This window comes from Blennius ocellaris (genome assembly GCF_963422515.1).
Source record: "Blennius ocellaris genome assembly, chromosome: 12".
Taxonomy (NCBI): Eukaryota; Metazoa; Chordata; class Actinopteri; order Blenniiformes; family Blenniidae; genus Blennius; species Blennius ocellaris.
In genome coordinates this window covers 2,660,255-2,676,654 of record NC_137661.1, presented here as the reverse complement: position 1 = coordinate 2,676,654, position 16,400 = coordinate 2,660,255, and the positions used below count along the sequence as shown (strand labels likewise).

The 16,400-nt window shown below is 42.9% G+C and overlaps 1 protein-coding gene across 1 annotated transcript in view; it reads left to right on the top strand.

Moving 5' to 3' along the window:
* Positions 1 to 1,240: 1,240 nt before the first annotated feature.
* Positions 1,241 to 16,400, top strand: part of znf644b (zinc finger protein 644b) — a gene marked incomplete at both ends in the record, with an annotated part of 52,743 nt that continues 37,583 nt past the window's right edge. The window contains 3 exon segments of the mRNA XM_080505673.1: positions 1,241 to 1,248; positions 1,393 to 1,533; positions 15,745 to 15,856. Of these exon segments, the coding sequence (XP_080361799.1) occupies positions 1,241 to 1,248; positions 1,393 to 1,533; positions 15,745 to 15,856 (261 nt within the window).

Below are 16,400 nucleotides of genomic sequence, written 5' to 3'. Positions count from 1 at the left end.
GAATAACTCATCCTACCATGAACGCTGCAGACTGCCGCCTTGTGTGTGTTTTGGCCAGAATGTTGCCGTGGAAACTCTCCATCCCACCTGATTTATTTATTTCTACATCTAAACTGTATTGAAATTTGCATGAATATGCGGCTGTTATTATTCTACATTTTAAAACCTACAGTTGATGCAACTTGTGCAATCGAAAGCAGTAGAATATCACATCTTGTTGTATCAAAATCAAAATGAAAAAAGGATAATCAAGGCTAAGATAGCAGGGCTTGCTAAATTATGTATAATTCTTTAAATGTTTACATTTGATACACATTTTTTTAAATAGTTGTTTTCTACTATGAGCAACCTGAAGTTACTAAACATGTTGTTGAAGAAGTGTTTACTGCGTTCACGGTGCACATCTGCAGGGTTTCCTTCATCAACACACCGCGATGAAGGTGGAGCGTTTTCAGAATGTTCAAGTGAAAGCGCAAAACTTTTGTTGCATTTTGGGAGTTCATTTACACGACGACGTGGACCGGAGCCTCTGAAAACAGGTTTTTGAAAACACTCCCTCCTTGCCTCCATTTAGCTCAGTGCTTCTCAAATGGTGGGGCGAGCCCCCCTGGGGGGGCGTGGTGGGGTGTCAGGGGGGGCGTGAGACAGGCGCGACTTTCAGTATTAGTGTCTTTATTCATGCTTGAACGATAAAAAAAGGGCCTCCAGCTCATTTTATTAAGTTATTTTGATAATCAGGCGATTGTATGCAGAATGCTGGTGCCAACAACTCATACAGTGGTTTATACAGATAAATAAATAAATATTATCAGGTTCTCAATGGTAGTACAATTCGGGGGGGGGGGCTGAAAATTTTTCTGTCCTCTAGGGGGGGCATGACAGAAAATAATTGAGAACCACTGATTTAGCTTCACCTGCTCTACAACCTGTGTGACATCACCTCTGGTGTCACTTCCTGTTTTGTTCTCACGCTTCTTGTCGTCTTCACGTCCTGTCACGTCACTCAGATGAAATTGCTCCACTCTTTCACTTGAGAGGTTTTATTTCAGAGTCGAGTCGGCCTGGTCTGGCCTCCTGTGATCCTGCAGGGAAACGTCCTGCAGATCTCCTGAAGACTTCCGGGAGACGGTCCGTCCTCAGCCAACGGTTTAGAAAGGATTAGTGGCAACAATTCAGCACCTCCCGTAATATAATCATTCCTAATAAAAACTCCAGCTGGCCGTCGGCATTAAGCGGCGTAATGAAAAGGTCAGGGAGCAGCGCGGCTCGGGTTCCAACACAAAGAGCTCCACGTCCTGTTTATTGATCATCTCAACCTGCTCATTAAAGGCGGGCAGTGCAGCCGGTGTTTGTTCTGGAGAAATCTCCCCTGTGATTACGCGTGACACAAAGTGGAGTTTCGACTTCTGTCGGAGATGTGTTCCTTGGCACCTGGCGGGTGGCGCTAACACTGCGGAGGCAGGAGACGTTTGTGTTGGACGGGAACCAGCGGAGCGGATTGTGCAGCATGAGGCTGAGCTCACTGCGTCCACTGTGAGGACGGGACGGAGGCAGCACACCTGAGACGACGTCTCAGAGGAGCACCGGGCCACATCTTCTCCCAGTGGAAGGGACGAGTGGAAGTCTTTGCTTTGTCCGTGAGAGACCGTCAAAGTAAAAGATTAAGGCGTTTAACTGTGTCAGACTGGAAGAGTGAGTCTTTAGATAAGATCAACTTTCGAGGCAGATCACTTTTACTTTGTGCACCGCTTTCCTCTCCCTTCTTTTGTTTATTTTATTCTGTTAGAGCACACTGGTGCATGAGGATGTCATGTGATTAATATGTTAGTCTAAATCAAGGGCCAATGAATGTGTTGGACACCACAAATCTTTTTTGTTTGAGTTCAAATCGCCAAAAATCACTAAAAAATAAAGTAACACAGTGTTCAGGTTGCTGCAGACAGCCACGCTGTGTTATTGCTCAATAACCATGAAACTCACGTCACCTCAGAGTGGATTTATTCATCAGCAGCGCCCTCTGGTGGACAGAACATGCATTTTACACGTTGCAGAACATAATGTATTTCATTCACTGCCGTAAAAGATGGTATCTATAATGACCTATATATGGGGAAAATGCATTTGATGATATCTATTATATTGTGTCTTGTTACATTTGGCGAGAGTCCGACTGAAGCTATGGAAAGTTGCACTGTGTGCAAACATGGAGGAGAGGAAACGGTTCAAAGGGCTTCGCGTCCTGACAAGCATCTTACCAGAGGTCCACATGCAGCAGCTGCATGGAGGGAAAGTGAAGAGACGTTTTGAGCAGTGGACAGCAGCAGCCTGTGTCACAGTGAGAGAGCACACACACACACACACACACACACACACACACACACACACACACACACACACACACACACACACCAGGGGAAGAACTGCACACACTGCACTCTGTGGCTGCACCTCATGAAACGCTCCCTCACACCTCGACAGTCCCAATTCATTATTTATTATCCTCTGAAACCAAGTTTGTATCTGTAGCAGTGCCACTGATATTTATTTTTTCAATATAAAAGAAAGGCATTCTGGTATAAAAAAATAAAAAAAAAAGGATAGTTTGTAGCAAATTTGTTTTAATAACTGCTGAGTTATTTTTGAAGCATTTTTAATTATGCACTTATTTAATCTTCCTGCATGTGCAGTTTTAGCTGTAAAGGTTTTGGTAATAGTAGTATTATAAATATATATTATAGATAGATAGATAGATAGATAGATAGATAGATAGATAGATAGATAGATAGATAGATAGATAGATAGATAGATAGATAGACAGATGGTTGAGGTCTCATTTTAACATTTATTGTACAGTTTTAGGCAGTAGTTCCACCCACAAATGAACTTTTGCTGCTGAAAATAAAATCAGTGCTGCTGTCCATTTTTTAGGTTTATTGTTTCTGACATCTACCTTTTTAACTGTCCATTACATTTGATACTAATCAAGACAAAATATATTTCAGTAGTGTCCATTTCACTAATATTGAACAACATGTGATACGATTTACACTCAAAATCGGTTGGTGATTTCTGTTTACCCGGACAACATGCCCAGATGATACCAGGCCATCGCTGGGTCTGCGGAAAGCAGGAGAAGCACAGAGTTTCAGTATAGTTTGAGATGTATCTGAACTTGACTGAACCCCTGCAGCACAGACAGACACTTCTGCAGTGAGAGAGATCAGCTTGTGGAGGAGTGCAGACTGCAACCCGGAGCCAAAGTCTGCACACCGCCACAGTACAGTACGGTCCGCAGCGCTGGAGCACATTTAGTACGGCAGCTGGATGGACAGGAAGCTGCTTGGCTCGTGGTTGCATGCAAGTTGTGCCAGAATCTGGGATTGGAGGGGGGTGAGGGGGGGGGGTATCTGGCCGAGGCCTGTGAGCGAAGAAGAGCACCTCGTATGCAGCCGCACTCCAAAAACAAAAACAAGTGCAGTGCTGGTGTCTGGAAAACAAAACAACTAATCATCAGCGTTGAAGCTGAAACACACACACACACACACACACACACACACACACACACACACACACACACACACACACACACACACACACACACACACACACACACACACACACACACACACACACACACACACACACACACACACGATGGACATAATAGATGCCACATATGTTTTTAACACTTGCAGAAAGGGAGAACTTCGACTCTTCCAGTGAGGATTTGTCTTTTCGAGCCGTTGAGTCATTGTTGTTCTTCAGCGTCAAAATGTCTGAGTTTCTCCTAGCAAAGGCTAGAAAACTTTATATATGACTGTTTGCAAAGGGGACTTGAGAATATTGTGCTTAGATCAGTTCTCCAGATGAGTAGGACTTTATCACGTCAGTGAAATAAAAGCATCCAGAAGTGCTCCACGTTTCCAAGCCCTGCCAGGAGGGCAGGTGGTTTAAGGCACGGAGACGCTCCGAAGAACTGAAACTGCATCAAAGCAACTGCAGAGCACAAACAATGCGCTGGGCGCAGCGTAGCGCTGGACCTGTCTGATGAGGGCCAAGAACAACTTGTTCTGGGTTCTTCAAACCAAAGATTTCCTTTCACCGGCATGACGTAGACTTCCGGGGTTTGAGAGTGGATCAGTGAGCATATACATGCTAATATACCAGTTTATATTTCATGTTCAGTCCCTGGGCACTCTAATGCCAGACACAAACTAAAACAACCAACATACAGAAGCTGAGGGTTGCAGGTGGGTGTGTCTGTCAGCACACAGCTTCAGGTTCACATGTTCTTCCTGAACTTGTATGGCCTTTTTATTTGCTTGATCAAAGATCAGGTTTGTTTGCTTTCTTTGGTTTGGTCATAAGTGAGAGAGCGTATACTATATGCAGCCTTACCTCCGCTTGGAGTTTCCAACTCTCACCTGGCATGAGAGTTTTCTTTTGAATGCTAGATTTTCTAATCTTTTAATTATATTACCCATTACCAGCTGTGGTAGAATAAACCAAAAAAACTAAACTAAACTCTTCTAGTTCGAGACTTTGAACACATTTTGAAAGTCTTTATATACAGTCTGCTACTTTTGTGTGTTTTCATGTCAATATTCATAACTTTACCGTACAGATATTTCATTTTCTCAGCATTTCTTACCCAAAAATTATTGAGTAGATTCAAAAAAGCCAGATTTTCCCTGCTGTGTTGTGTTTGCATGGTCTTTCCTCAGCTTCCTCCCACAGTCTAACCACATGCATTAAGGTTCATCTGGGCCTTTATCTAGACCACGGGTGTGAGGATTTGTCTCGTGACGGCCCGGCGACCTCTCCAGGGTCACATCAAGATGCAAGAAATGAACCCTGGAGCCTCTGGCTGCTGAAGAAGCCTGACATGAAGGAGCAGGCAAACAATTAAGAAACCTAATGTTGGACACCATCAGGCCACGAGATGTTCATTCGGGTAAAAATGTACAGTCGTAGTTTTGGTGGTATTTTGTCAGTGCGTCTCTGTGAAAACTGTTTATTTAACACCAGAAGTATCACTCAATAGAATAATAAGACAAAAAGTGCCCACAATAAGAAACAAAGGCCTCTGGATAGACTGTATCAAGAAAGAAGTCGAACAAACTGGAATTTTAATGCCGTGCAAGAAATTGAAGAAATGTATGAAATGACTCACAGACAAATGAACTTTTCAGACGGATGGACGAAGAAGTAAAAAATCTTTAGTGCAGTTTTTGCCAATAAAGGGTAAGTATGGACATCTGCAGATCATTCAGTTCAGGTATTCATTCGTAAAAGTGTAATTTCTGTATTTTCTTAGGTGATATTTCAAAAGTTGTGTTCCATTCCAAGAATGTAAGACATGTGGTGCGCTCACTTTATCTCTCCACTGTGGATGGGAGTCCGCCGGGCTTTCTCGGAGCAGTTGATCACCATCACCAGTAAAATCAGTTAGAGCACGCCGTTATCGTGAGATCAGAGTGCAGAGGGACTCAGTTGACTGTGGATGTAACTTTTCTGGCGGGGGAATCATTAAGCCGGTCCCATTGCTCGACTTCCCCCTACAGCTGCAACGACCCTCATTCCCAATTGTTTCTCAATTAAATTGAAAGAGTTTGCAGCATGCAAGTGCAACAGTAAATAACACGAGCTTGCAAGAAAGCTCAAAGACTGTCAATCAATTATCCCATTAGAGGGAAACTTTTACAGAAGAGCCTTGTTTGTCTTGTGTGATTAATAACTCAAGCATGTTCCAGGAGGCCACAATCTGCAGGCGGACTGGTGGAGTCCATCTGAGGCGCGATAACAAGGCAGACGGGGGGTCTGCCATAACCCCACTGTTATCCAAACCAGCATCTGTTATTCCTTTGTGCAAAAGGATTAACTTAACAACGGAGCCGAGGTCATCCACTATTCTCTTTATAGAGCAATCACAGGAGGCAAAATGGACTTTATTGAAATAATGAGCATGCACATACAACATCTGACACGGACTCGCAAGCTTTCTCTGCGCTTTGAAGAGAACAAACACATCGGTGAAACTTTAAGCATTCCCTTTATTTCTCTTCCTCAGATATGTTGTGAAAAGAAAACAAATATCAACGCAGACTCCAAAGCGTTGCTCGTCTCCAGTGTACAAAACTAATCAGTCTGTGTTTCTTGCCCAAGGTCTTCCCATTTTTTTTATTAGCAGCATTCAAGCCCCCAAAGTGAGGCAACATGAAAGGGAGAGCGGCGCCTCAAAAAGATGGCTTCGTCTGTGCAATTTGTGTCAATCTGCCTTGCTTTAGCGTGTTTACAGAGCGATCAATTCCCCAACTCCAAGGGCCAACATTGTCAAAAATGAATAATTTATTAATGATAACCTTAAACTTTCTGTTTTGCCATAATTGCCTCTGTAATGTTCTTCCTGATATCTTTTTTTCTTCAGGAACCAAACAGACATGACTGGAATCAAAGTAGCACCGCTTGTTTATTTCACAGTGGTGACAAAAAAAAAATAATCACCCTGACCTTGAGCTGCAAAAACAGATTTAGAAACGACGTCGCGAGGCCTTGATGTCGTCTAATTTCTCCTAATGTCTGCACTTGATTCAAATGACTCTTCCTGCCGACTCTTTTCTGAAACCTTTTAAATGAACATGAAGTTCATACAGATCAGTTTTCCTCGCCCTCTGCTTGGCCTCTTTAAAATCAGTCGGCGCCGCTCCGTTCCATCCATGTGGCAGGCGAGGACTGTTTAAGATCCTGCATAAGCATGAGGATGTGAATATCTGAGCTGCTCACACGGCTCATCAATGAATTATGGCCTGCTGCTTTCCAAAAGATACCACTGTGTGAGATCTGCTTAGCCCATGAAAAATTACATCAACATCAAAGAAGTCCTCTTAAAAGAGCAAGTTTAGAAGAATTAATATTTGATAACGCTCAAACCCTGCAAAAGCACACAGGCAACGAGTGCCTGCTAATCTCTTAAGAATATTAAAAGCCCTAATATGCCATATTTACTGATATTAAGGATTAAAACAGCATATAATATGCGTTTAAAAATCGTTTTGCATATCAAAATACAATTTGTGAGCCGTGATTTAATGGTAGCTAATAAGATTCGGTTCAAAAGGCACACTGGAGACAGACAGAGCAAGTTTCTGTCTGCCACCGTGTGGCCAGTGTGTGCTACTGCAGGGGGGACGGCCAACGTAATGAAACGCTCTCATTATTTCACTCTAATATTTGACATCTTTTAACCAGTAATGCACACATGTGCTGTTTGAAGCACCAACAACTGTTGTGAATAGATGAATGGAGCAAAGCCCCTTCTTTTTCACATGATCAGGGGCCACGTTTGACCTTTCCTTTGGCTCCGGAGTCAGAAGTGTGTAGAACGACAACAGGTTCATGACCGGAAAGCAGAGTATGTGATTTAAAAGGATTAACAATTACCATTGAGAGCCACATGCCTCGGCTCAAAAATCATCTTGTTTGGAAGTCATAAAAGATGTCATCTCTTTACACATCCAGCAGACGTCATATATCCAACTGAGCGACACCAATTCCAATCGCATACATGTTTTTGGAATGTGGGACTGAAACACTGCAAATGCATTGGTCATGTTAACAATATTGTTATTATAGTAAAATACTTCGAGGAGCGTTCATATATAACATGCAGCTCAAAGTGCTTCACATTTAAAAAGGAGAGAAAAACACAAGCATACAAAAAAAGACATGAAAAGTGTTTAGTGCAGCCAGGGTGCGTTGTTTAGCAAAAGCTTTCAAACTTTATAAACAACAAAGGTTTGCTTGTAGTGACAGCAGCTGAATAAATAGTGTGACATGTCTTATTAATACCAGATTTTCATCTTCACCACCATAAAATGTATACAATCATATAATATGTAGTCTCACGCTAAACCAAGTTATTAATTTTCACAGTGATCACCAACAGTATCATGAAGCTTAATCAGATCTGGTCTTGAACATTTAGCTCGGTTCATAAACCTTGGATCAGCCATTGAAAAAAAATGTATATCATGACAAGTCATCATCATCGTCACAGTTACCATAGGGACTTATTTGACTATGGCCCCGTTCACAATGTTTTCAAGTGGAAATGCAAAAGTTTGGTTGCATTTTGAGTCTCCTCTGTGTGGTTTCATTACAAAAACAAACAACAGCACCTCCCACTGGCTGAACATGCAAACTGCATGGGTTTTTAGTGTTTCTGTTGTTTCCATGTAAACGCACATTGTCAGAATGTAAATACAAAACTTTTCGGAAACGAAATTACAAAAAGGATTTTGTCGTGAAACTGAGCCTTATTCTCTGTCGATCTCAATAAACATGATGGTTTAGATTCCTGCATGCATGATAACAACGTCTACGTCGTGAATCTGATGATGATCAGACATTTCTTCTCTTACAAAGGTACAACGCTGAGCCCCGACTTCCCGCCATGATTTCTCATAGTGTGAGAAGCAGTGTTCTGCTGAAAGGTCAGTCAGCACATCTTTTCTGGTCTGCAATTTTAAAATGTCTCTCAAAAGCCAAATCGAGTGGAAAAACCAAAAAGCAGTCACCTCTGGATGCTCGGAAAAACATTTCAAACAGAAAGAAATATCTTCTTTGCTGTTGTCTTGCCTTTTCATAAAATGTGAACATTTGTATAAAGTCAAAATGTATTTGATGCTTTAAAACATGACTGTGTTTTCAGAATTAGAATCATTTATTTATTATGTCTGAAGTCACCATCACCTCTGAGTCGGGTTCTGCAGGTTTCTTCCTATACTTGCTCAGGTGGAAGTGTTGGGTTTTCTATAGGAAGGTGTCTTGAAATGACTGCGTTATATTTGGTGCTATATGAATTGAATTGAATTGAATCGAATCGAATCAAATTGAAGGAAATTAAATTAAATTAAATTAAATTAAATTCCAGTGAGCAGGACTTTGGCTATGACAGTGAGCTCTTCACTCTCCACACATGGAAAGATGAACTTTACGGTACTTATGGTATCTTTCACCGTGCCCTCAGAGGACTGAGCTACTTCAGGATAGTTGCAGTGATCCCCCAGCATTAAACAGGAGTTTAAAAACATAGTAATCAAGCTGTCTGTCACTGGAGACCACCGATGTAGTTCAACCTAATCCCAGGGAAAAGAGAGGGATCAGCTCTGCTGCTCCACAAGTGCTTTGATTTGTTAAAAATAACTTAAATTGTGTTAATTAAAACTGTGTCAGTATTTTTCATGATGGTAACGATTTACTTATTCATGTTGGATTATTCCTGATACTATTGTTGATGCTTCAAGAAGACTCTGCTTCTGAAATGAAGAAGACTTTCTCTGGGCAGACGTGTCACGAGACATAACGAGACTGCTGGTTAATTATGTATCAGCAAATGTCTGCGAAAAAGGTCGCGGCTGATGTGATGGAGGAACTCGCGTTTCAACTACAAAGCCTAAATTCACCGAGTGGGAGAGAGAGGTGGTCAGGTACTGACCTTGAATTCAGGCAGAGGCCTGGAAAAGCCTTCATTAGCGAGGCTGTTCACCTGCGCCACCAGACAGAGAATCCATGAATGTGAGCGGCTGAACTGGGTAATTCACACTCTGCCTTGTGATTTAAACCACTTCTCTGCCTCTCTTTGTTAACCAGCCTCAGCATAATGATGTAGTTTTCTGTGATGTTCCAACACCATGGCTGGAGGCAGGAGTTTAGTCAGCAGCGTGCAGGATCAAGGAAAAAAAAGAAAAAAAAAAGTGAGCCACTGAAAATGGAGAAAAATGGCTCGCAGTACCCCAAGGTAGGAAATAAATTGCAGACGATAACTAGCGAAGCGAGGCACAAACAGCATAATAAATTGTTGGAGATTTCTGCTCTCGTTTTTGCAGCGCAAAATCAAACTTTGGAGTGCGCGTACTTGGCAGGCCATTAAAAGAATTACTTCATGCTCTGAAAACAGAGGGATTGTGTCAATCCCGATATTGCGCACAGAAAACAGACGGCTTGGAGCGGCTTTGTGTTTTGTGCCACCGAGGTGGGCGCAGTGATGAGTTCAGATCACAGCCAGCGAGCACAAATACAGTAAGTGACTTGGAAATAGCTTTGAAAGAAACACATCTCCGCTGAATAAAGGAGCTAAACCAAGAGTTAATACACACTGGCATGGAGTAGATAAATATTTATGCGCAAATATTTATGTCTTACAGTTTCTCAATATATCGGCATGAATGATTAATCATCCGTATTCTACACTTTAAATAATTTAGCAAAAATAAATAAGTCATATTTTGCCCACTTGATAAATATTCAGCAGTTTTTTTGGGGGGAATGCATTCGGTGGTCTGAGGACGGATTTTGGCTGATAATAGTAATTACTGGTGTAATGTAGGCCTACACTGAAACATTTGCTGGTTCTTTGCTTGATCCTGTTAATATTTCATTTGTTTGCGAGTGTGGGAATTACCATTCCAATCCAGCATGGCCGCGCGGCGCCGCCACACGGAGGCTGAGCTGCCTTCGTGAACCGACAAAACACACGTTACTCGTGAAACAAGAAGTGAGATTTTAAAAAGCCGCTGAAGTCACTGTGTTTAGTGAAGGATGAGCAGCGCTGCTCTGACAAAGCTGAGAAAAGGTGACGCGTTTTAGGCTCCACGTCTAAAAGTGGTGGAAGTGAATCATTGCCTTGCTTTGGCGTGAGTTCACCGCGTGGCCAACATGACGAGCATCCAGTCGTTCTTTTAAACAGGAAACATCTACATCGAAACCAAAATAACCACCAAGGTTTATTAGCGGACCTTCAAATGTGATTTCAGGTTTTAAAGACTTCTCTTGCTCTGGAGGTTGTATTAGAGCTTCTCAACGTGTTTACATTTAATCTGTACATTGCACACAATGCACATCTCACTTTCTGACTAATATTTTGCACTGCTCTGTCATTTTATTTTATTTTATTTTATTCTATTTTCTTGTGTAAATACTTATTTATTTATGTATGTCGGCACCAGGGTAGACGGCAAAGTAAGAATTTCATTACACTGTGAAACCTGGCTTTTACTGTGGAAGTGACAAATAAAACACCTTGAACCTTGACCCTTGAACCTTGAACCTGGAGTGATCTCTGTCTGTTTGTGCAAGTCTGCATATGACACCGTTACTCCCTGTTTATACTAAAACATTTGAAGTGAAAATAAAACAAAACTGTGTTTTGGGAGACTGACTGGACAACAACGGCGCTCACAGCCATTCAAAATGCAACTTTTCGAAAATGCCTCCCAAGGTGGAACTTTTCAAAAACGCTGTGACTCCGTCTCCATGGAAACGGGATGAAACGCAACTTTTTGAAAAGGTTCATGCTACAGAGTGTCAGGACTCCAGTCTATATTCTCCCGGGACCTGATAGGCTATAGTTGACAGTCTAACTCTGTTGTCTGGCCATACACATAGCTATTATTGTCCGTGTATGTGTGTGTGGTTTCATTATAAAAACACATTAGAGCACCCAGTCGTCGGCCCAACATGCAAACTAAATGTCTTTGCCATGTAAATGGACGTTGTTTGAAAAATGTTGACGTGTAAACGGGAAACTTTTCTGAAACGGAAACACAAAAAAACAATGCGTGTCACTTAGTACATTGAGCATTGAAGACAGACCTTGAAGTCTTTTTTCACTCTTTCTTACATCAGGAGGTTCATGAGCTAAATGTTATGGGACCTGCTTTAACGCAGCAGTAAACCAAAACACTAGTCGGCGCTCGCCTGATCAGAAAAGTAGAAAAGCAGGAAGTCTCAAGATAAAAAAGGATGGACACTTTTCACAGTTAGGACTGGATCCTGGAAAGTGTTTTTCATTGACATCCACATATCTAAACTGAAATCTTCAGAGCAGGAAAAGCGACCCCAGCAACTCGGGGTGTTTTTCCAGAAACACTGGACGGTATTAAGACAGTGTTTGATGGTGGCATGATTTTAAGTTTGAAAAGCCTGATGACTTTCTAATGAAAACATGGAAACAGCTCTTTTGCAAGAGGAACCACGAGGCACCATTAATAATGCATTTTTTTTTTTTCCAGCGTGCATTCTGCATCATTATTCTACAATTTAAATGAGGGTTAAAGCTCACTGCTTTACTTGTACAAGAGCAGTCGGACATTAAATATACAACAGTAACATATTTTCAGCAGTGAAGCTTCATTCATTCATTCATTGGGGCTGTTTAAAATTCAGCCCAAGGTCACGTTGTGTGAAATGTAACTGCTGCCGTCCTGCTTGTAGTTCAGCTTCTAACACGTGGTGGCCGACGCTGATGAGTCCAGAAGGGTCAACGAAGGAGAGCTGAGCCATAGTACCAAGGCTAGTTTACATATTTTCTATCATCTTTAGTGTTTGCTGGAAACAGAACAAAAATGTATGTTTTAGTTTTGCTTTTCTTTCCTATTTTGTGTAATTGGAAGCTTAGGGTAACTCAACCTTGAGTTAAATTAATGTATACCCTTATTTTTAAAACCAATTCTATAAAAGTATTTGCGTGTTTTCACATATGTGAAGCATGGGGCCTTTCCAGCAGAGTCATCATGCAACATGATGATAGTATTCATTGCAAATTAATTTTGAAGAGTTTTTGAGTCATGTGCACCCCCCCCCCCCCCCCCCCTTTAAAAAACAAAACAAAACAGTTTCATTGTTTTAGGGATTTCAAAAATAAACAAAACAACATAAAACTCCTTCTTTTGGCCAATATCAGGATGGATGGACAGACAGATGAATGGATGGGTGGATAGATTAGTGGTTGATGGATGGATGGATGGATGGATGGATGGATGGATGGATGGATGGATTAGTGGTTGGATGGATGGATAGATTAGTGGTTGGATGGATGGATAGATTAGTGGTTGATGGATGGATGGATGGATGGATTAGTGGTTGGATGGATGGATAGATTAGTGGTTGGATGGATGGATAGATTAGTGGTTGATGGATGGATAGATTAGTGGTTGGATGGATGGATGGATAGATTAGTGGTTGGATGGATGGATGGATTAGTGGTTGGATGGATGGATAGATTAGTGGTTGGATGGATGGATAGATTAGTGGTTGATGGATGGATGGATGGATGGATTAGTGGTTGGATGGATGGATAGATTAGTGGTTGGATGGATGGATAGATTAGTGGTTGGATGGATGGATGGATAGATTAGTGGTTGATGGATGGATGGATTAGTGGTTGGATGGATGGATAGATTAGTGGTTGGATGGATGGATAGATTAGTGGTTGGATGGATGGGTGGGTGGGTGGATGGATAGATTAGTGGTTGGATGGATGGGTGGATGGGTGGGTGGGTGGATGGATAGATTAGTGGTTGGATGGATGGATAGATTAGTGGTTGGATGGATGGATGGATGGATGGATTAGTGGTTGGATGGATGGATAGATTAGTGGTTGGATGGATGGATGGATGGATAGATTAGTGGTTGATGGATGGATGGATGGATAGATTAGTGGTTGGATGGATGGATAGATTAGTGGTTGGATGGATGGATAGATTAGTGGTTGGATGGATGGGTGGATGGGTGGGTGGGTGGATGGGCAAGCGGACAGATGGATTTTTCTAATTTCCAAGTTCAAATAAGCAAGAACATCAAAATGGTTCAGTGGTTCAATGTTCCAGTGTGAACTAACAAAGGTGTTATGGTTAGGGTTAAAATGCACCAATGGCTAATGACATTAAAACTTTGACCATTTAAATGTAATAAAATACGACCTGCCATGTACATTATATTTCATTTGATTTACAATTTCCCAGTGACATTCTTAGTGCCAGTAAAGCACATCCAGAGGGCCTCATACGGCCCCGGCTCCACCATGTCCTGCTCTGTCACATACCGTTACACCACCGCCTCCACCACCACCACCTCCACCAACACCATCACCACCACCTCCACCACCACCACCAACACCTCCACCACCTCCACCACCAACACCTCCACCACCACCACCACCACCAACACCTCCACCACCCCCACCACCACCTCCACCACCACCACCAACACCTCCACCACCTCCACCACCAACACCTCCACCACCACCACCACCTCCACCACCAACACCTCCACCACCCCCACTACCACCTCCACCACCACCACCACCAACACCTCCACCACCAACACCTCGACCACCACCACTACCACCTCCACCACCAACACCTCCACCACCACCACCACCTCCACCACCACCAACACCTCCACCACCACCAACACCTCCACCACCACCACCACCACCAACACCTCCACCACCAACACCTCCACCACCACCACTACCGCCTCCACCACCAACACCTCCACCACCACCACCAACACCTCCACCACCTCCACCACCACCACCACCACCAACACCACCAACACCTCCACCACCACCAATACCTCCACCACCACCACCACCAACACCTCCACCACCACCACTACCACCTCCACCACCACCACCACCTCCACCACCACCACCACCACCACCAACACCTCCACCAGCCTGAACCACTGATACAATGAAGGACCAATCCATGTTTTCATGATATTTCAGTAATTTCAAGTCAACGGTCTGAGTGTGGCAGGAGAAACGGAGGCTCATCAGATTTTCAAGGTTCTTCCAGTCTTCTCTATTAGAAGCATGATGTGAACTGTAACCTCAATGTTATAAGTCGACAGCAGAGACACTGGTATGGTCTTCTGATGCTCGAAGCTCAGCTTCAACTCAGGTTGTAACTCATGGTTATTTGAATGACTTTTCTATTTCTGTCACCTCCAGTGTGTCCATTGTCCTCTGACCTCTGGCATCTCATTTTAGAGAGGATTTCCTGTGAAAATCCCACACTGTAAACCCGAACAAGCTCACAGAACTCAAACCTTTTTGTGTAACAGATTACACAAGAATATTTAAATGATGTTCTTAAATGTTTAAAGATAATATTTAATAATAATTTAATAATTGATTTTAGATTAACTTAAAACACTTAACAACATCACTTAAATATTCTTGTGTAATCTGTTACACAAGAAGGTTTGAGTTATGTGAGCTTGTTCTGCTGCAACTGACTGGCATCATCTGCAACAGACCTTGACACTTTCTAAATGCTGCACAGATACCCTGTAAATACTACTTTCTTTCTTTAAAGATTGCATGTAAATACGTGTTTTTGGGTGTCTGTGTTGCTGTGTACAATGACCTGTGTCAGGTCATTGTAAATGAGAATTGATTCTCCATTGACCTGCCTGATAAAACGAAGATGGAATAAATATAATCATCTTCTGCCATTATCAAGAACCTGAGAGCTACTTCTTGGTGGATGTTTTTCTGTTTTTGGAGCTATTCTGTGTAAATGGTGTGGTTGTGCTAATTTCTTGCATATTGAGCAAGAATTAGTTGAATGTGAAAAATGACCCATTTCAGTGATTTGTATAATGGATGCAACATCCTGTCCCCGAATAACTGAATAATAATTAGGTCAAGATCACATGGCTGATTTACCAACTTCCAGAATCTCCATGCTGCTGTTTATTGGGCCATTTTAGACATATTTCTCACTTTAATTCAAATGAGAACCAAACTCCAGGTTTTTACATGCTTTTATTTTATTTTATCATATATGCACACATTTTTTTTTTTTGGGGGGGGGGGGTGTAATTGGTGTGAGGATCTTGGCGGGACAAGAGGTGTGCGCGTGCAGTGACGCTTCATTTCTCTCTCTCCTCCAGACCAAGCTTCACCGTTTCACAGCAAAATGGCGCCAGGCTAGCAGGAGGGGGTGGCGGAGACGGTGCGAGACGCGGGGACACAGCTGGAGGATCCGAGCGGCTCCGTCCTGCGGTAAGTGTCGCCGCGCCGCATGGCGGTGACGCGCCGCGGCCAGATGCGTCGCGGCCGCCAGGTGCTGCGGTTGTGTGCGTGTCGCGGGGGGGGGGGGGGGGGGGGGGGTGAAACACCGCAGTGAGCAGGTGACCGTGACAGGTGCAGCCTCGTGGTCCTGATTGAAGTGAGGGGGGCTCCAGTGCGGAGCCATTGCGTGTCACAGCGTTTGTGCGGGAGCGCGCGCAGCGGTGTCGCAGAGCCTGGCGCACGTGAACGCACAGCGGGAAGCTGCTGAGGTGGATGCATGACGTTGTTTGAGTCCAGACAGCTGTTTACTCTGACTACTCCACTTGATTGGTATGTCGCAACGTATTTTAATTATTAAAAAAAGAGCAGTTTACACTGATCTATCTGTGGCTTTCACTGCTCGTTTGAGCACAAAACGCATTCTAACTCATCAATATAAATTAAGTCAATAAAGAAATACCCAAAATGCACAATGTACATGTACGCTGTATCATATCATTGCTGATTTCCCCCCCCCCAAACAATTTGATATGGA